Source organism: Mastigoproctus giganteus, chromosome 11 (assembly GCF_048544385.1).
Source record: "Mastigoproctus giganteus isolate SK-2022 chromosome 11, ASM4854438v1, whole genome shotgun sequence".
Classification (NCBI taxonomy): Eukaryota; Metazoa; Arthropoda; class Arachnida; order Uropygi; family Thelyphonidae; genus Mastigoproctus; species Mastigoproctus giganteus.
Window position 1 is genome coordinate 169,584,506 of NC_143585.1, and position 22,484 is coordinate 169,606,989.

General features: G+C 36.4%; 1 protein-coding gene across 2 annotated transcripts in view; it reads right to left on the reverse strand.

The window, feature by feature from the left end:
- The window catches only part of LOC150078566 (SAP30-binding protein), a 142,407-nt gene that overhangs the window by 96,552 nt on the left and 23,371 nt on the right, over positions 1-22,484 (reverse strand). For both annotated transcript variants that reach the window (XM_090385462.1, XM_090385463.1), the window contains exons 6-7: positions 18,190-18,278; positions 1,546-1,606 (exon numbers count right to left, since the gene is read on the reverse strand). In XM_090385462.1, coding sequence (XP_090241588.1) covers positions 1,546-1,606; positions 18,190-18,278 — 150 coding nt within the window. The remainder of the gene's footprint in view (positions 1-1,545; positions 1,607-18,189; positions 18,279-22,484) is intronic.

Below are 22,484 nucleotides of genomic sequence, written 5' to 3' on the forward strand. Positions count from 1 at the left end.
GGAAGAGACATAACACAAAAACTGGCAAGGCTCTCCACAAAGTGCATTAGAAAAGGTGTGATGCCTAAGCAGTGGAATAATGCAATCATAGTTTTGCTGCATAAGAAAGGAGATAAATCAGAAATTGGAAATTATAGACCAATTAGCTTGTTATCCCACATCTACAAGTTGTTCACAAGGGTCATTACTAACAGATTAGAAAGAATAGTTGCTCTTTCGGCATGCTCTTTCGGTTGATTCTACCGAAAGAGCATGCTGGCTTTAGGACAGGATTCTCAACTATGGATCACCTTCACGTAATATCACAGCTAAAAAGAGAGAAAGCAAATGAATATAAAATACCATTATGCCTGGCATTTGTGGATTATGAAAAGGCATTTGACTCCATACAGCAGAAGGCAATGTTTCGGGCACTGGAAAGATAAGGCACTGATACCCCATATATTATGATTTTGAAGAAAATATATGAGTGCTACCTCCTTTATTAGACTAGACAAAGACAGTAGGAAATTTAAAATTGAGAAAGGAGTTGACAAGGAGACACAATATCTCCAAAGCTGTTTACTGCTGCCCTTGAGGAAGCTTTCAGAAGATTAGACTGGTCGCAGAAATGAGTCAATGTGAACGTAGAGTACCTAAACCATTTACGATTTGCAGATGACATTGTGGTCATAAGCCACGATCCCACAGAATTAGAGGAAAAACTTAATCAGTTATACACAGCTAGTAAGGATTTTGGACTAAAGATGAATATGGCTAAAACAAAAGTAATGATGAACAAGTATGCCACGGAAAGGGAAATAATGATTGAAGGAGCAGTAATTGAAAAGGTGGAGTCATATACTTATCTGGGACAAGTTATTAGCTATAATAATGATAAATGGCTGGAAGTCAAGAGAAGAATAAATTTTGGATGGACAGCATTCAGGAAATATAGTCACATACTGAAGAGCAATATCCCAGTTTGTCTGAAACGTAAAATAATGAACCAATGTATACTCCCCACCATGACTTATGGAAGTGAAACTTGGGCACTCACCAAAAGAATGGAAGAGAAGCTGAGAACTACACAGCGAAGAATGGAACAAATCATATTGGGAATCAGACTGTTAGAAAAAAAGAGAAACACACGGATTAGGCAGCAAACTCAAGTAAAGGACATTCTTATCAAAACTAAAGAACTAAAATGGTCTTGGGCAGGACACATAGCTCGAAGACATGATGACAGATGGACTAAGAAAATAACAGAATGGTATCCAAGAGGAGCTAGAAGAAAACCTGGAAGACAAAGGTGGAGATGGATAGATGAAATTCATGAGTTTGTGGGAGTAAATGGATGGCCAGTGCTCAAAACAGAAGGAACTGGAAAGTTGCTGGAGAGGCTGTCATCCTGCAGTGGACTGAAATGGCTGATGATGGTTAAATCATCAAGGTCTGTAAAATTGATAGTTTACTATACCTCATTAGAGAACATGTGCATATATGGAAACAGACTTAAAGGGTATATTATTAAAATTAAGAAATCTTTCTTTAATGAATACTTACAGGTGGATAATTTGTACCAAGTTCATCAATTCCACAATAAGTAATCAGCTTTTCATATATGCTAGAAAGGTCATGACAAAATATGAAAAATAAAAGAAATTAGGTATTATGTAAATACTACAATATATTATTTTGCATTTTATATTTTACTACCAAGTACAAATAATATTAAATGATATAATCTACCCAACTGTATTAAAATCTTTCATGCTCTCTGTCTGTCTGCCTGTCTGTCTAATCGACTGAATGATGACTGATAACCAATCAATCTATATAACTAATTGGTTATCAGTCAATATTACATTGGCATAAACATTGCTGGATTTATATAATAGAGTACTTATACTTATCTAACAGAAGACTAAACATACTTTATATTTTATTGCCACAGAATGCAGTGTGTGTTTCTGTGTGTGTGCATCCACATAATTCAAGTCAACAACATCATACACGGATGGCATAAGGCTGGTAAAATAACCAAAGAAGTTTATTGGTCTCTTCATGCCTCAGGTTGTCGATTACCTCGGTTTTATGGCCTCCCAAAGACGCACAAGGTGGGCATTCCGTTGAGACCTACAGTATCATTTGTGGGTAGTCCCACTTATGCTTTATCTGGATTTTTAGCTGGAGTCATCTCTCCTATAGTGGGACGCTCCAGTTTAGTAATCAGGAACAGCAAGGAATTTGTGAACTTTATAAGAAGCCAATCTATAGGTGAAGACGAACTCATGATTTCGTTTGATGTGGTATCCTTGTTCACATGTATCCCCATTGAACATGGGGTGCACTGTGTAAGTTCGGCCTTGGAACGGGATGATTGCTTTAGTGCTAGATCTTCACTAAGCATTGATGATATTTGTAAAGGTGTTGAATTTTGCCTCGCAAGCACTACCATGGTGTTTCAAAAATTTATGTATAAGCAGGTCCATGGCACAGCCATGGGTTCCCCCCATCAGTGCCATTGTGGCCAATTTGGCGATGGAGGAACTGGAAACTAGGGTTTTTCATCAGTTGGATTTCCCCATGCGTGAGTGGAGGAGATATGTGGACGATACCTTCACTATTTTAAAAAAGGGAAAGGAAGATGAGGTGCTCAATTTACTCAACAGCTTTTCCACATTTATACAATTTACCTCGGAGGTGGAAGAAGCTGGGTCCCTCCCATTTCTGGATGTCTTGGTGAGCAGAGATGGATCTAGATTAAAAACAACGATCTATAGAAAGCCTATGTGCCGTGGCCAATTCGTTCATTATAGCTCAGCACAGGCTTGTCATCATAAGAACAGTGTAGCCAGGGCATTGTTGAACAGGGTGGGGACCCACCGTAAAGTGCAATTTACAACACAATTTACATTGGCAATTTAATTTAGTTTTGTATTAGTGTTAGTAATGGCCATATGGCGCAAGGAAGTCTATGCTGCAATAGCCAAAAAAAAAAAAAAAAAAAAAGAATAAAATAATATTAATAAAAAATTAAATAAAATAAATAATAAACAAAAAGGAAATAAAAAATCTGTGTGCTTCCCTCCTCCTGTAAATAACTATCCAGCTGACCTTTGAATTTCTCTAAACTGTCAGCCTTAACCACCCATGTAGGTAACTTATTCCAGTAATTCATAACTTGCTGGCCAACTTGAATATATGAATATATAACTTGAATTTATGGCCCCTGGTTCTAGAATTATTTATAATTGTGAAAATTTTGCCCGCGTTCATTTTACTTAAGCTTCTCAGAGCCTTAAACACCTCAATTAAGTCTCTTCTAAGGTGCCTAGTTGCCAAGTGGAGCAACCCACATATTCGAAGTCTTTCTTCATATGGACACCCTTCTGCCGATATCACCAAGAAGCTCAAGGTGCAGTCTCCATACACACGTATTTCAATACAGTAAGTCCCCAACATACTAAAAGTAACGTTCCAGGACTTCTTATGTAAGTTCAGTTTTATGTAACTCAAGAATGACTAATAAAATATCACTACTATATGTCCGATATGCCAAAATTACAAAAACCACATAATATCCTCAGAAGAATGATGATAAATAGTTATGCAGGGTGATTCAGGAGGAGTAGTTAATATTTTGAGAGGTTATAGTATTGATTATTCAGAGTAAAAAAGTTCACATAAACATGTGTCCAATTCTCAATGGATACAAAGATACAGCTGTTTGAAAATGGTACACACAAAGCCATTATAAGAGGCATTAAAGAACGATGAATGACTTGTTGTATTTATTGATTTTTTGAATGATACAAAACACAAATTATTGACAAATTATTGACAGTTCACAAAAAATGTTTGAAAATTCTACCACCAACATCAGTGCACTTTGCAACCCTTGTGTGTTGTTTTTCCGAGATCGTCTTGGCATTCCTTTATGAGGACAGCAGTATCCAAAATGTTTTTCTTTGTATACTGTGCTTTTCATTGATCCTCACAAACAAAAATCTAATGGAGTGAGGTCTAGAGACCTTGGTGGCCAATAAACAGGACCACCGTGGCCGTTCAGGGAAAGTTCGATTTAGATATTGTATCACCAGATGGGTATAATGTGCAGGCGTTCCATCATGCGGAAAGTACATACCAATCCTTGTAGACAAGGAAACATCCTCCAATAGTAGTGGAAGTTCATTTTGCAGAAATTCTAGGTAAATGGGTCCTGTAAGACGATTTTTGTAACACAACAGGCCCAATCAACTGATTGTCGATGATACCACACCACACCACATTTACAGAGAAGCAATGTTGAAAATTTATTTCTACAGTGGCATGTGGATTTCTGTCCAACCACCTATGACAGTTACGGATGTTGTTGATACTGTCATGGGTGAAAGTAGCTTCATTGCTGAACAGTATTAATGGAATTAATAGGCAACTAGCATTTACCCACTGACAAAATTCCAATCGCTGTGTGCCATCTCCTGGTTGAAGGTGTTGCAGCCACTGTATGTGAAATGGATACAAGCTGTTGTTGTTTTTGGGAGCATTAGTAACTAAGGCCATATTGCTCCGGGATATGCGGTGGTCATTCTCTGACCTTTCCGCATCTTCCGTATTTGGTGTTGAAGGGCTGGAACCCTGGTCTAATCAAGAAGTGTGTGCTACGCACTGCTGCTCCTTCCCACCTGGCTACGGAGGTGCCATGGATACAAGCAGTTAAGTTCACCATACTCTTGTCTGTGGAACACTAATATGCGTAAAAATTTTTCATCTGCTAATAGTAGGACTACATTCTACCGACTGAAGAATGTGTTCTATTTAATCCACATTTTGTTCATTTAAATGTTCAGAAGAATATGAGTACTGGGAACTATACTAGTTTCATGCAGTTTGGTGTAAATGCTCTTGAATCCGGTATTCTGCGGTTAGGAAACCATCGATGGTATTCTCTACAAGCAGTAGCACTTCCACCACAAAAACCATAGATAAACACCATATCAGCATATTCAGCAAATGTGAAGATGTGCGGCATTCTTAACATTTCTAACACCAAACAGAGGCAGGTTATAACTGCATCTTGGTCACTCTGATTTAGGGAGCTGTGCGTGCCAGTTTCAAACAGCTGTATCTCCATATCCAGTGAGATTTCAACACATTTACATGAACTTTTTTACTCAGAATAAATACTATAATATATATATATCAGAATAAATACTCTCAATACAAAATATTTACTATTCCTCCTAAATCAACCTGTATATTTTTCAATTAATTAGTTACACATATATTTTTTAATATATTAGTATGTATGAATAGATAGATATATATACACCGATGAGACAAAACATTATGACCACCTACTCAATATGATGTTGGTCCTCAATATGCAGCCAAAACAGCTCGTACCTGGCAAGGCATGGACGCTACAAGATTTCTAAATGTGTCTTGTGGTATCTGGTACCAAAACGTAACCAGAAAATCCTTTAACTCCTATAAGGTCCGTGGTTGAGACACCGCAGATTGGAGTTGCTGTTCCAACACAAACCACAGATGCTTGATGGGATTGATGTCCAGGGAATTTGGAGGCCAGAGCAATACCTGGAAGTCTTCCTCATGTTCCGTGAACCAGTTTCAAACAATCCGGGCAGTGTGGCATGGCGCATTATCCTGCTGAAAGAGGGCACCACCAGATGGGAAGAACGTTGCCATGAAAGGGTGTACCTGGTCAGCAATGATGTTTAAATGGGTGGTAGATGCCAGAGTGCCCAGCACATGGATGACTGGACCCAGGGTATCCTAGCTGAACATCGCCCAAAGCATGACACCGCCACCACCAGCTTGTTTTCTTCCCATGGTGCATCCAGCCGCCATCACTTCCCGAGGTAAACGACGCACACATACCCAGCCATCCACATGATGCAACAGGAAATGTGATTTATTGGACCAGACGACCTTCTTCCAAACACTCAAGGTCCAGTTTCGATGCTCGCATGCCCATTGTAGGCACTGCCGCCAGTGAACTGTGGTTAGCATGGGCACTCAGAGCGGTCTGCGGCTACACAGCCCCATTTCCAGCAGGGTTCGATATACTATGTGTCATGGCACATTACTCCCATCCATAGCCAAGTGGTCAGGAGCGGGAGTGCAGTAGCACACGCTCCTTGAGTAGACTGGGGTTCAAAGCCCTTGACTGCTAAATACGGTCGATCTGCCAACCTGCACTGGACCAGTGTGGCAGATTATGGTCCATTTCCCTCAACATGAATCCTTCCATCCTGCAGTTGGTTGATAATGGCTGCAGTTTACCTTTTTTTTTTTTTTTTACTCCCATCACCAGCATTCCAATTACTGGCTAACTGCACCACAGTCGCCCTTCTGTTGCCACGTACCATCCAGGAGAGCCTTCGCTCACCTCAAGCATCGATGAGCTGTGGTCATCCAACATGTCAACGGCAGTTCATGGGGTTTCTCTCCTCAGACCACTTTCGGTAGGTACTAACCTCGGCTGACCATGAGCATCCCACCAGCCATGCCATTTCCAAAATGCACTGACCCAGTCGTCTGGCCATTAAAATTTTGCCTTTGTAAAACTCGCTTAAGTCTGCTGCTTTTCCCATCTGAAGAACAAGAGTAACACTGATTAATGGAGCTCAGTGTCAGGTATTTTTTATACCGTGTCCCGACCTGCACATGTGCCATAGTTCACCTGCAGTTGCTTCGATTTGCATAACGACTTGCTGGTCATAATGTTTTGGCTCATCAGTGTATGTATGAATAGATGCGCAGGTGCATCTGTCATACTTGACTTATTTTTCATCAACTGAAACCTTTTTTCATCCACTGAAACTTTTATTTTAAAATTACATTTAATTTTTTTATATATCAGTTATATATATAGAAAAATAGTTGTATATTTTTAATTAGTTCAATTAAAAACTTTATATGGGGACAGCTTTTTTTTTTTTTTTTGATTTGGTAGTTGTTGGCGCATCGGCTTCTGTGGCCATATTGCACCTCCCAAGGTTTTTGCAGTACTTTGATCCAAGCCCGAGGCGGGAATCGAACCCGCGACCTTTGGGTTGCCGGGCAGGTACTCTACCCACTCGGCTAGCCCGGTATATGGGGACAGCGGTGAAGTAGCCGGAGTGGCACATAATTTAACCCCAGGGGCTCACATCTTGTGAGTATGGGTCCAAGTTAAAAACACCATATAATCCATTTAAAATTTGTTAATTTAACCCGATTTTCTAAAACTAATCTTGTATTCGGTTCTTATTAACCACTCACTGCCAAGAAGGAAGAGCAAAGTGCAGCTGATGCACAACAACCAACCCAAAACTAAACCAACAAGCAATAAACAGACTGGAAACCGAAGACAATTGCCAAATTCTACATTAAAATCTTTTTGACTAAACTTCTTTATAAGTGACCAGATTATTTCGGCTGAGATCCGTGCTCACAAGAAGTAAAGTAACACACTTAACAAAATCCACTCTCTTTTAAAATCGAATTCAATTAAAATAAGCAACATTCGACGAAATTATTTTTGTTAACCAATGCAAATAGAGTTATTCACACATGCGCATAAAGGTCCACGAGTCCGAAATAGTGAATGGTCTACGTACATTTATTGAATTTGAATTTAATTTCTTTTCTAGTGTTTTGGCTATTAAGAGTTTTATGTATTCATTTTGTATATTAATTACACTCACCTCATTAAAAAGAAAAACATGGTTCTTCTGGATGGTGTGAAAGGAAAGTTTAGAACACCTATCCTTTTCGGCCTCACAGATGCCTGGTGTTGTTGAATTCACGTAGAAAGATAATTCTAGGTAGAACCGATTTCAAAAGAGTTACATTCACCACATGCAATGTTATAGACTACATTAGTTCTTGCCATGTTATAGACTACATTAGTTCTTGACACGTTAGAGATTGAGGTAGTCTTCTTCATCTTCAGTATTGTCTAGAGTTATTCGTAGGCTGTGTATCACAGCCTATGATACTATTTAAAATTCCGTATTTTTAAAAATATTAATAAACTGCTTATACCACTGCTGTACACAAGGAACCTTAATAAAATATTTATGTGTAGTGTTTTTACTAAGTGAAACTGATTCAGATTTTTGTTTTGCCTGTCATTAAATGCTCCCAATTCTACTTAATGAATATCTCCTGTTCAAAAATCTTGAAGCAAATTCCCTTAGTTCATCATTAAGAGGTTCATGCATAGAACTATTCTGTATGCATTGTAGAATTGGTTGAAAATTATACCTCTTCTTCTAAAGTGAATTTAAGTCTTGTATGTATTTTGTTTAATATTTTCCTGTGAAATAACAAAGATATCGTCTAGGTATCTACCATAAAATGTTAAACTGGGAACATACGGATTTAAATATAATTGTTCAATATTGTTACAGTAAATTTCTGCAACTAGACCACTGACTCATTCCCATGGGAAGGCCAAAAATTTGTCTATAAATGTTAGATTGAAAATCAATATAATTGGCCTGAATAAGAATTCTGATTAAATGAAATATTTTGGTTTTTAGTAACTTCATTTTATTCAACATCATGGAATTACTGTTAATCAAATCCCATAATGTATCGAGCAAATATTCAACATCTACATTTGTATTCAATATCTACAATATTCAACATCTACATTATTTTAACAATTTATCATCATTATCTAACTTTTTGTCTTTTAATTTTTAAAAAGTGAATCTGAATTTTTTTATGCTGAATTTTAATATAAAACGTAAAGGTTTTATGATTTCATATAAATAAGATGCCAGAGATGCAAAGGCCAAATTTTTGTAAGAGACAATAGGTCTAATCAGATAAGCCATTCTGCACAACTTTATTTGTCCAAACAAAGTAGGTACATTATTGGTTCTTCCTTTAAAATTCTTTAGTGTTGCCATCGTAATATAGTATTTTTTCCTATATTCAGTTAAAGTGTTATTGTACTGTTTTATCAAGTTATCAAACGTTCTACTATTTTCCAATTTATAAGTAGCATTATCTGATATAATATTATTCAATTTCTCAATATAGTCCACCTCGTTTAAGACAACCACAGTGCCCCCTTTTTATCAGCTCTTTGTATTAAAAACTTTATAAACTTTATATAAAAACTTTATATAAACGAATACCATCGTTTTTTCTTAATTTTTGTAATTCGATTCTTTCTTCTTTTGATAATTTCGGGCCCTTTGATAACGTTACTAATCTGCTGTATTTTAGCATTTCTTAAACTATATTCAAATTCAATTACTGTTTCTTTTTTCGGAAGATGTATAGGTGGCAGATTATAATTAAGACCTTTGTTAAGAGAGATTTATTTGAACTGTAGATAAATTATACGAGGATAAATTTACAACACTAAGGTTCGAATTATTTTCCTGCATATCTATATTATTAAATATCATGTCGTTATGTGGTGTGGCTAATTCCATCATAAAATGTGGAGAGTTTCTAATACTACCTACCTCCCTATCTTCATTACGTGTCATGTTATTTCTGCTATAGAAGCGTGTGTTAATCCCCGTTGGTTCAACATACCTGGATTGTTAGCTGGGTAAACGATGTAAACGAGTGGATAATGGGAACTGAATACAAGATTAGTTTTAGAAAATAGGATTAAATTAGCAATATTTTAAATTTATTATATCACGTTTTTAACTTGAACCTTTTATATAATGTATTAACTGGATCAATCGAATGTGAGTGTTGGGTTGAAAAATTTTCCTAGAAAAACATAGAAGGAAGAAAAAATGCATGTTATTGTACTGTAAAAACTGATATGTATTTTGTAGCCTTGGTTATTAAAGTTGACTTCATTGGTGCAATCCCTTCACCACTTTTCGTATTCTTTCTTCTTTGTCCTTTTTTTATTGCGTTCACTGTTGCAACTGACAAATCTAAATTTCGCACTATACTTTTAATGTTTACTATTTTCATACATCCTTATTAGTTGTGCCCCTGTATCTGCTGATTCGGTATCCACTGATTCAGTTACCCGCGGTTAACAACGGAAAAAAAAAAACTCAGTACGTACTACTTGCAGGATGCTTCCCTTTATTTTTTACAATGTCAATTTTAAATCAAATAACTTCCCTTTATTTTTAACAATGTCGATTTTAAATCGAATAACTTCCCTTTATTTTTTACAATGTCGATTTTAAATCGAATAACTTTCCTTTATTTTTTAAAATGTAAAATTTAAATCAAATAACTTCCCTTTATTTTTTACAATGTCGTGTATGGTTTGATCACCAACATTATAATAGTTCTTTAGAGATTTAATGGCCACACCGTTTTCAAACTTTTGAATAATTTCAAGTTTTTGTTTAATTTGAAAGCACAATTTTTGCATTTGCCCATCATTTTTGCAATTTCTAAACAAAAAAAAAAAAAAAATAGTTACCATAAAAGACATCCCTCACATAAATAACAAAACAGAATTTGTCCTTTTCCGGTGCGACAGAACACAACAATCGACGCAACATAATAAATCAAACTAAACATCTGGTCTCTTTTTTTTTGTTTTGAGTGGTAGGTGTGAAGACAGCGGAGGTTGCAAGATAATAGGTACACTAATCTCCCAATGACAACTTATAATGCCGGTTCTTGTCACTTATTTACGACTTGCAAATTATCTGTTTATACCTATTCTAGTTATTACTTGAATTTTATGATTTCTGGTTGATTTTTCTTTCTTTTTTTTTAATTTGGAGTTTTAAGTTTAAAGTGTCCCAGTTAATCCAATCCCAGTAAATCAAGAGTCTGCTGTATTTTATTATTATCGTATTTAATGTTGGTAATGTCTTACTGTGTGTTTAATTTATCAATTAAACTTTATTATACATATGTACGTACAAGAAAATCATGTTATATATGGGGTCAGCAGGTGTTCGCTTATATCTGCAGTTTCAGCCATCCACGGTAGGTCTTGAAACGTATCCCCCGTAGATACGGGGGGGGGGGGGTTTCTTACTGTATTTTAATTTTCTGATCCAAATCTACTGCTTTCCTTATCTTGGTAGATCTACTACTTGTTGTTGTTGTTATTTGGTTTTTAGGAGCATTAGCAACTAAGGCCATATTGCTCCGGGGATATGCAGTGGTCATTCCCTGACCTTTCCGCATCCTCCGTATTTGGTGGTAACGGGCTTGAACCCCAGTCTAATCAAGAAGCATGTGCTACGCAGTGTTGCTCCTGCCCACCTGGCTACGGATGCACCAGATTTACTACTATCGCTGTCACTATTCTTTTAAGTGTGCGCCATGATAACAGACAAAATGAAATGAAATTTACAGGGTTAAGGCGAAAACACACTATTATCACCTCACACGAACTAACATTTTACTAAAGTACATATATCTGGAGGTCACTACCATAAAACTATAAAGACAATTTTCAGTTTCTGATTTATTTGGGCTTTTCTGTTAGTGAAATTCATTATAAACAAGTAGCAAGCTCGATCTTAATGCATTTGCGATAATACCAATAGCTGAAATTCTGTGGGTTTTTATGTTATTATGGTGAAATGTGACCCCTCCACTGAAATCTTGTCGTATTAAAAAACAAAAAAAAAAAATTTTTTTTTCACAATCTTCTCTTCATTCCTATTTTTTAAGCTTGTTACTCAGTATCTTACTTGTGCAATTTGTGTGTACAATTCATCATTACTGATTGCTTATTTATTTATTTATTTTTTTGCTGTTTTAAATTTTACAAACCTGAAAAAAAAAAAAAAAAATTACATAAGTCCGAAGTTACGTAAGTCGGGGACTTACTGTACATAGCTGTATATAATTTTCGGAAAAGAGGAAGCCAATCCTTAGACAGAATGGAATACTTTTAAGAGTGCCTCCCCCACCACCATCTTTTCACATCCTTTCCCTAACATTTGCAAGTAAAAATGCACACTGATCAACACAGAATGGATCTACAATACAGATGCTGTGTCCATCTCTTCTCTTGAGCTTTATACACTTCTTTATATTTTTCACATTTAAAAAAATTAACTTAGTGTAATATTGGTTTCAATAATATATATCTCAATCTTTAAGCCTGAAAACGGGATACAATAGGGAATTCAGAAATATTCAATCATTAAGTATTGTGTGGGAGTTCAAGTTATTTTAGGTAGAACTTTTCATACAATAAAATTTATTAAACAAATCAAAGTTTAATTATGTGTTATTCAGATTTATTAGCTCATGATGAACAGCCATGTTATGTCTTTTTCTCAACACAACTTTCAACTTCAGTTGCCAGACAAGCTGTACTTGCTAACTGGGAGTATAAAACATTGATGGAACTGATATTCGGGTCACACTCAAGTCAAGTGGACCCAATTTCGGTGAAGTCTGGATGGTCAGTAACAGTCAAATCCTCTGCTTGCACCTTCACGACAGTGGGACTATTAGTAATCCTAGATATGCTGTTGTTGTTTTTTTTTTTTTTTTTGGAGCATTAGCATCTAAGGCCATATTGCTCCAGGATATACGGTCATCATTCCCTGATCTTTCCACATCCTCTGTATTTGGTGGTGACGGGCTCGAACCCCGGTCTAATCAAGAAGCATGTGCTACGCACTGCTGCTCCTTCCCACCTGGCTACGGAGGCGCAATCCTAGATATAACCGCCATGCGCAAGCACACTGTGTGGGTGATCGCCCAGGTGTGAACCAACGTAAGCAGGGGTTGTGGTGTGGCACCCACACCACACGGAGAAATGCCACCCCTCTGTGTTACCAGGCAATACTAGGTGGTAGATGACTCTCATTAGCCAGTGCAATACCACCACGTTGCTTATTGGAGGCTGGAGGTATTGCAGAGGTAGCGGTGGTATTGCATCAACCGGTGCAATACCACCACTTTGCTTATTGGAGGCTTGAAGTGGTGCAACCCATGTTTAGTCTCTAGAACTAAGTTCCGGTCAACCCTCCCCTATCTCTTCCATCATGTAGTATGATTGACGACTTTTGAGGTTATGATGAACATCGCGGTGAGATCCAATATTCCTTACATTTCGAGGATAGAGCTCTAAAACAGTGTTCGCAGGCTGGCCACTAGTTAGTACACCGGTCTGAACCTATTGGTAACTCTCTAGGAGGTTTCCGGTTCAGCTGTTGTATAATCTTGCTACCTCTACTCTGCTAGAGGAAGTAGTGTGTATGTGGGGGGTATTGTCGAGGCCACGTTATGTCAAGGATCTGGGTATATTCTTATCATGTGCACGCCATATCCAAAAATTTCATTTCTTCATACAGCATGATCCCCCCACTCTTTCTTACTATTGAATACACCATGAATTGTAAAACTAATAGAGTAAGCTTATCTGCAAAAAGATCTAAACCTCCCAAACACTTCCTACTTCATTTCACAAATATATGTGGTCCAGTTCTAATCTCAACTATTTCCATTTCCACTTGCAGTCTGCCAAATCACATGTACTTTTTCTGACAGAATCTCAGTTATCGGTTGATTCAACTACTGCTCATCTCAGTTGCTCAAATTATTCACTGTATGATTCCTTTCACCTCAAAGGTGGTACTTGTGCATATATCTGTTTAAATATTCCCTGTCAGAGACTTGGTAATTTGGGCTCTCCTCTTTTCAGTCTTCTCTGGCTTAAAATCTCTCTACCTCATTCTGTCAAATTCATCTGCTGTCTCTACCGTTCTCCCAACTCCACTAATCACTTGGAGCTCTTTGACTTCCTCTCCTTGCAACTTGACTTTCTGCAGTCCAACTTTCCTAACAGTGAGGTAATTTTCCTTGGTAATCTTCACAACTCCAGCTGGCTTCCATTTTCAAGTCACATCGACCCAGCTGCTCGAGATGCTGAGGCTTTTGCAATTACTAATAACCACGCACAGATTGTTCATTTACCTACCAGAATACATGATACTCCTAACCATGAAAAGAAAAACAACTAAGAGTTCTTTACTTATGTAAACTCTAGAAGGAAGGGGATGAATCAGATTGGTCCACTTGATATCAATGGTTCAACTGTTGATGATCCTGCTTAGGTAGCTAACAAACTGGATGAATATTTTGCATTGGCATTCACACATGAGGAATTATTCAGCAAGGGGAATGCCAGAGGTGTATTCAACTCTGGCAGTAAGCGACATAATCTTGTAATAACTGAGAGTAAAGTGGAGGAGAAATTGTTGAATATAAACACAAGAAAGGCACCTGGGGTGGATGGGATCTATCCAGTTATATTAAAGGCGGTAGCAAAGGAAGTAAGCGAACCCTTAGCCATAATTAAGAGAGCTTCCTTGGACTCAGGGGAGGTACCCATAGACTGGAGATGTGCAAATGTGACCCTAATTCACAAAGGAGGATCAAAGGCTGACACAAGTAATTATAGACCTGTGAGTTTAACTTCTGTTCCAGGAAAATTGATGGAGGCACTGGTTAAAGAAGCACTGCAGGATCTTCTAGGCAAGACTTCAGTTATAGCTCGGACACAGCATGGTTTTGTTAAGGGGAAGTCTTGCCTGACCAATTTGATTGGACACTATGATACAGTCACAAAAGAACTGGATGCAGGGAATAACTTTGATATTATATACTTGAATCTTAGAAAGGCTTTTGATACTTTTGCACATGGAAGACTGCTGTACAAATTGGAGCAGTGTGGCATTGGAGGCAAATTGCTGCTATGGATAAAGGGGTGGTTGAGGGGGAGAAGACAGAGAGTGGTAATCAATGGACACTGCTCATTGTGGAGTAATGTTATTAGAGGAGTCCTTCGGGGTTCAGTGTTAGGTCCATTATTGTTTTCTGTATTTAAAAATAAAATTGATGATGGTATATCAAGTTTAATGTCCAAGTTTGCAGACGATACAAAGGTTGGCAGGGTTGTTAAGGATACTACTGATGCTATGCTGCTGCAAGAGGATCTGGAAAGGTTGAGCAGATGGGCTGAGAGGTGGCAAATGAAGTTTAACAATGACAAATGTAAAGTACTACATATGGGAAACAGCAATCCCAGAGCAACGTATCAACTCTGTAGTACTACATGACAGTGGTAGAGAATGAAAAGGACCTGGGGGTAATTGTGCAGGTAGATATGAACTTCTCTGAGCAGTGCAGACGGGCTGCAAGAGTAGCTCATGGTGTCTTGTCAATGATATACAGGAATTTTTCTAGCAGGGATAAGGAGGTAATTATTCCCTTGTATAAGGCAATGGTCAGGCCATACCTTGAGTACTGTATACAGGTCTGGAGGCCTCATTTCAAGAAGGATGTAGAGCTACTGGAACGAGTACAGAGAAGGGCAACAAGATTAGTGAATGGAACAATGGGTTGCTCTTACAAAGAAAGGCTTAAGTTTTGCAAATTACAGTGTCTGTAGAGTAGGCACCGGCGAGGTGATCTGATAGAGGTGTATAAAATCTTGAATGGTTTGAGCATGCTCAATGCTGATGGGATTCTTCATCTCGCTCAGAATAATCACCTGAGAGGGCATAAATTCAAATTGAGGAAAGACAGATGTAGGATAGATGTGTGGCAATTTGCCTTTAGCCAGCGGGTAGTTGGTTGGTGGAACAGACTTCCATCCCTTGTTGTGAAAGTTGATAGCCTAAATAAATTTAAGGCTCAGCTGGACAGGTATTTCAAACGAACGGAGGGGTAAAGTGGAAGTGGTTTTTTTTTTTTTTTTTTTTTTGTTTTTGTTTTTTTTTGGCTTATGCTGCATAAGCTTGCTTTCTTGTATCATATGCCTCTACTAATGCTAATACAGCCAACACACTTGAACATTTTTCACAAACAACTCTTCTAGGTACACAGTCGAAGTGAATAGTCCTTTAGGCACCTCAGATCAGAACTTGGTGATTGTCTCTTCTCCAGTGGAGTCTTTATCTCATGGCTATTCCCAACCTCGTGTCATTTTGCATTACAAAAATGAAAAATGGGATGATCTGCGAGATTTATTTTCTTCTTTTTCTAGGTCAGATTACTGTTTCAAAACTTCTGATGTCAACGTTTGCTCAGATCGTGTCAGTGTAATTATTCTTGTAGAAATGGAATCCTTTATTCTACACTTCACTTTAAAATCTCAAGCTTTATTTTCGTTTTCCAATAATTGTGCTAAGGCTGTTCAAGAGAAGCATGTTGCATATCGTAATTGGCACGTTTCGAATTCTACAGTTTCATTTTCTGCCTACATCAAAGCTCGCAACAATTGTAAAGCTGTTATTAATCAGTCCAAGCTAGATTTTGAACAGGCTAAAAGTAGAAAACTTGCTTCTTGCCCTAATGGTAGCCGAGCATTCTGGTCTCTTGCCAAAGCCATTGGCCGCAACTTTTGCCCACCTCTGTCAAAACCAGGTGGTTCTGTTGTCACTTTAGCCAAGGATAAAGCTGACCTGCTAGCATCCCATTTTTCTTCCAGCTCATGTATTAATGAACTTGGTAAAACACCTCCCACCATTCCCAACATGCTGCATTCAATGCCTCCTGTGGTCTTCTGTCAAAAGAATGTCAGAAGGATTTTAATAAATCCTGATCCTAAAAAAGCTCCAGGTCCTGATCATATTTCTTCACTTGCTCCTGAACTTACTCCTGTTCTTTGCCACCTTTTTTCACTTTCTTATTCCAAAGGTGTTTTTCCTTCAAAAATTGAAGGAAAAACACCTTATGAGCAAATTTCCATGGATATTTGCTCATATCCAGCCAGTTTCTAAAAAAGGGTGACAAATCCCTTCCATTCAATTATCGTCCCATTGCAATTACTTCTACTCTTTCTAAAGTAACGGAGAAATCAATTAACCAGCAACTCTTAAACTACTTAAAACCCTTCCGTGATCAAAGATTGCCAGTATGGATTCCGTCAGTGTCGATCCACTGGTGATGTTCTGACTCATGTTACCCATTTATGGAAAATTTAATGGAAAAATTCAGTGAAACACAAGCAGTTGCTCTTGACATCTCAAAGGCTTTCAATCATGTTTGGCATAAAGGTCTTCTGAACAAGCTCCATCTTATGGTTTTCCAACTGTTTTTTGTAATTGGTTATCCAGTTTTCTCTCTGATTGCTCACTGAGGGTAATGGTAGATGGCTCTCCTGTTTTCTAACTTCTGCACTAATGCTGGTGTCCTCCAAGGTTCAGTTCTTTCCCCCACACTCTTTTCCTCTTGTATATTAATGACCTTCTTCCATTGAATGGAAATCCTATCCACAGGTTTGCCAATGATAGCACATTGCATTCCACTTTCCATTTTGAGAAACCTTATCCTGCTCAATCAGCTTTAACTTCTTGAATATCCGCTACTAATTCCTTAAATGCCGATCTCCAGTGGAGCAAAGATAACTTAATTGATTTCAATCCTTCTAAAACTCAGTCTTGTCTTATATCTCACAAAAATGATTCTTCTGCTCCTATGCTTATCTTTGGTGACACTCCAATTTCTAAGAAAAATGATATATCTCTTTTGGGGATTACCCTGAATTCTAATCTCTTTTGGTGCAAGCATATTAAAAATATTGCTTCCTCTGCATCTAAAAAACTTGGTTTCCTCTTTTGCTCTTAGTGTTACTTTTCTTCCAAACAGCTGTTCACTCTGTACAAATCACAAATCCACCCTGCAATGGAATATTGTTCCCATATCTGGGTCAATGCCCCCAAAACCTCTCTCAGTCTTCTAGATTCCATTCAGAAGAGGGCAGTTAGGTTAATTAATGATTCATCTCTAACAGAGTCTCTCCACTCTCTGTATCACAGAAGTACTGTTTCTGCTGCATGCCTTTTCTACAGATACTTCCATGGGCACTGTTCTTCTGAATTGGCTTCTATAATTCCCGTTCTCTCTTTCAAAAACAGTCCAAACACATGTCGCCACCAGCCAACATCCATTTACAGTACAACTTAAAACTCACAGAACCAACTTTTCATCTTCCTCATTTATTCATTTCTAATACCTCTCATGTTTGGGATTTTCCTAAAAAAAAAAAAAAAGTTCATCTTAACTGGCTTTTTCACAACTTTTTGAAACTGGAGAGGAGATCGCTTTGAATTACTTAGTGAATGCTGTACAAAAGGAACTGAACTAAACTTCTATTTGTCAGATTTTAATATTAGTTATTGTAAATAATTTATTTAAATACTAATAAAAGAAACAATGGTAATACATTATACATTTTTTATATTTTTTGTGGCTAAAATTATTTACCTTGGGTTTCTGAAATCCTTTCTTCCCTGAATAGATGCATTCATATCTTTGCCTTCCAGCTTCTTCTGTAACAATTCTGCAATTTTTTCCTATGTATTAAGATAGACATTATTCTTATATAACTAATGTGGATTCTTAGAATTATGGCTTATATATTACCTCCCCAATTTCCATTGTTTTCAACAAAATTAAAACATTATATGTTAAATGTTTAAAACAATGCAACAAACAAAGAAAACCTGGCAATAATGGGTAAATTGTAAATATCCAGGATACTGTGATAAAAGTTTATATATGCCAAACTTTAATCATAGTACCCTGTGATAAAAGTGAAATGATTTCATACATTTTCAGACACAGGTCTTAAAAGGTCAGTGTAGTAGCTCTCCAGAGGAACTACACTGAATGAATAATTAAATTTAGCTGTGCTAGTGATAAATTGCAACATTTATATGCTTGCATGTATTTTATTAAAATATTTCTGAACTCATAACTTAAAAATATAACTGCATTTTTAGGAATTATGTCGTATACATGAACAATACTGAACAAAATACTTTACAAAATATTATAAAGCATTAACACATCAAGTCAGTTTATCTTTCCCACCCGTAAAACTATGAATGTTTACAAAAATATTTAGTCATGTATTAGCATCAAGATAATATAACATTAATAATATATCTTCAAGTGCCGAATAGTAGAATAGCACAGCATTAGTTTAGTTAATCAAATTAACCTAACACTTAGGAAAAACAAAAGAATTTTACTTCACATTCCTTTTACATCTAGTCAGGTGGCTCCATAGCCAGGTGGGCAGGAGCGGCAGTGCGTAGTCCACGCTTCTTGATTAGACCGGGGTTCGAGCCCATGACCACCAAATACAGAGGATGCGGAAAGGTCAGGGAATGACCACCGCATACCCCCAGAGCAATATGGCCTTAGTTGCTAATGCTCCTAAAAAACAAACAACAACAACATGTAGTGAGGTGGCTTTTATTTTCTGTTTCCTGAGTAGCTAGAACAGAATGCCACTAAGTACTCCCATCCTTAGTAATAGTAGTAGTAGTGGCATGTGATGCAAGAAAGCAGTGTATGAGCTTATGCAGCATCAGCCAAAAAAAAAAAATTCACGCAACCATTCCCCCTAAAGGATATTAGGTATGATGTTTCTGTCAGATGGAGAACAGTGTCACAATTAAATAAATAAATTTCATTTATTTCATTTATTTACTTCCTCTCCTGCACATTTGTAATGTGCAGGAGAGGAAGATATCCACCTTATGCTCTTGATTGGTTCCTGAATTTTGGGCCCTAAAGCAAATGAATGTATCAAGGATAATGATTCTGTATATAACAGTGTGGGAATATGTATCCACAGGAGGACTGAAATACTGCCAGATTATCTGGTTTTTCCCAACTCCCTCTGAATGCTTTACTGGGGTAAGTATCACTTAGAGACATACAAATTCTTGCAATGTTCCAAACACTTTTAGAGTGAACAGTAACTTACAATGGTTACAGTGTGTAATCACATTTATGACAAAAGTTCATTAGAAGGTCATGAAATTCTTTCTGTTTGAGTTGGTCAAATATTTGTGACTCACTGGAAATTATCAATGAATAGTGTAATACTAAGAAAAATTATTATGAAGGCAAAATTTGTTCTATGAGAAATACGTTATTGTATTAACATCAACATATTAGTTTAGCATCCTCTGGCTGCAAAATCACACAAAAGGACAAGAAAGTTTTCCCAGCTGCACAATAGTAGTGCTTGTAAACAATATTAGTGCAACTAGGTAGACTTTGTTGTCCTTTCATGTGATTTTGCAGCTAGCAGGTTTTAAATGCTAGGTAAACTCTAGGTCTTATTGCTCACAGCAGGGCAAATTTTGCCTAATATTACACTGGCAAAAGATTAATCTGCCACTTACTTAATCAGCTGTATCTGATTATAAATCAGTAAGTCTCAGTCCCCAGTTCTTTGCATTTTTCAAGTTGTCATACAAGTGTCTCACCTTAAATGAATGAGAGATTAATGTTTTGCTGGTGCCATTTATTTGAAAATAGCAATACAAAGGCAATGCTTTGTAAAGGTAAAATATATTCTGAAGTGAGCGATACGACCATTGCATTACCAAGGAAGTTTAAATCCCAGTAGCTGCAAAAACACTTCAAAAGACAAGATGGTTCTCCCTAATTGATATAATTTCAAAAAGAGCAAATAAAATTATTTTATAGATCTGAAGCCTAAATTTTAATATAGTTAATTTAAAAAATAAACTGTAAAGGTACATAAATCATTTTATGTATTTTTATTATTTTATTGTATAAAATAATACTTAGATGAATTATAGAATAAACAACAAAGAAAAGCAGAACATACATAAATTTGGTGTTACTTGAAAGGCTTCGTAAAACAAAACTGAGTAAATATAGTATGAAATCGTTATTACTGTACATTGGTTTCATTTCACACAGAGTTCATTCTCAAACAACCAGAAATTATGTTTGGTTCCTGAATATAAAAATTTACATTCAGATATATGAAACTAGATTATATATTTATCTAGCATTCCATTTTTGAAAGTCAATGAAGTTGATTATGATTTTGGATGATTTTATGTCTATAATGCCAAATGACAAAAGACTGATTCATCTTGTTAACTACTGTTTCCATTTGTACAGATTAAAACGTTGTTTCCTCCAATTACAGTATCTGGTTCTGGATTAATTCTTGTATGGCATAGAATAAATAAAATAAAATTATTTTATAGATCTGAAGCCTAAATTTTAATATAGTTAATTTAAAAAATAAACTGTAAAGGTACATAAATCATTTTATGTATTTTTATTATTTTATTGTATAAAATAATACTTAGATGAATTATAGAATAAACAACAAAGAAAAGCAGAACATACATAAATTTGGTGTTACTTGAAAGGCTTCGTAAAACAAAACTGAGTAAATATGGTATGAAATCGGTATTACTGTACATTGGTTTCATTTCACACAGAGTTCATTCTCAAACAACCAGAAGCTTCAAGTATTTCCATTGTAGATTTAATTCAAATTTGTACAATGCACATCCATCCACATATGCATTTAAGAATGTATGAAATAATTTTCTATTAATAAATTAATACAATTAATTAACAGAAATTTCTAATTAATTAAATTATCTAGACATATTACATAATAATATAATAAAGGCCCAGAATGAAGCAGAAGCACAATATTATATTATACATACTCAGCCAAAAGGAAAAGGGGGGAACAACAACTGCAGGACTGCAATTTAATTTAATTACTATTTATTTAAATTTCAAACAGCCAAAATCTGATGGTCAGTGATGACCATCAGATGAAAAGCATACTCAGTACAGTATGCTTTTTAACATAAGCATACTTAACATTTTTCTGTCTGTGGATTTCTCTTTGAATATTCTATTAAACATCAACTGATTTTAATTTCTTCAAAAGATTACACTGTTGCAGACCTTAACCCTCTTCAGAAATGCAGCAGAGTTTTGTTCATAATAATGGGCCCCCCCTGGTCTAGACTTGGCTGCTAGGAGCATTTCCAATGCTTCACCAAAAAGATGAGCTGAACTCTGTTTTTCTAGCTCACTGAATATTCTCTTGCATCAGCTGCCATGAGGAATTATGAAAATGCCATGCAAGATTTGTGATAATTTGTTATATTTCAGACTTCTGAATACTTGTCAGTTCCCCAGTCAAAGACCACTATAGGACCTCGGCAGATGAAATGCCTATGACTAAGTCAGAATCATCCTGGTTCAGTCTGCTATGGTAATCAATTTCCAAAATGAAAGTGGAATATTTGAAAATTGTTAATATAAAAAAAATTGCACGTAATATATTCAACATCTAAGTGCAATGACCTCAGTACATGGATGTGATGAAAAGTGAGGAGGTATGACATGGATTGAAAAGCTATGTTTGGATTTTGACACATATCTATTCAAACAAACATGAAGAAAAGCTACAGTTTAATATTCAGATAGCTTTGTTATTGATATTTTGGCAGGAACTTTGTAACTTTCGATTAGTAGCTTAAATTTAACTTCTCTATTGATTGCAGTTTTATCAACAGTTTCATTTCTGTAATATTTTGGTAATTAAAATTCTGTAATATATTGTAAATTTAAATTTTGTAATCTTTCTAAAGTTTAAATATTGCCATAATAATAGTTGCTACAAGATCCACATAATACAAAGTCCAAGGACGTTGTAACCCAGACAGAAATGCCTGTGGTCATTTCTAGTG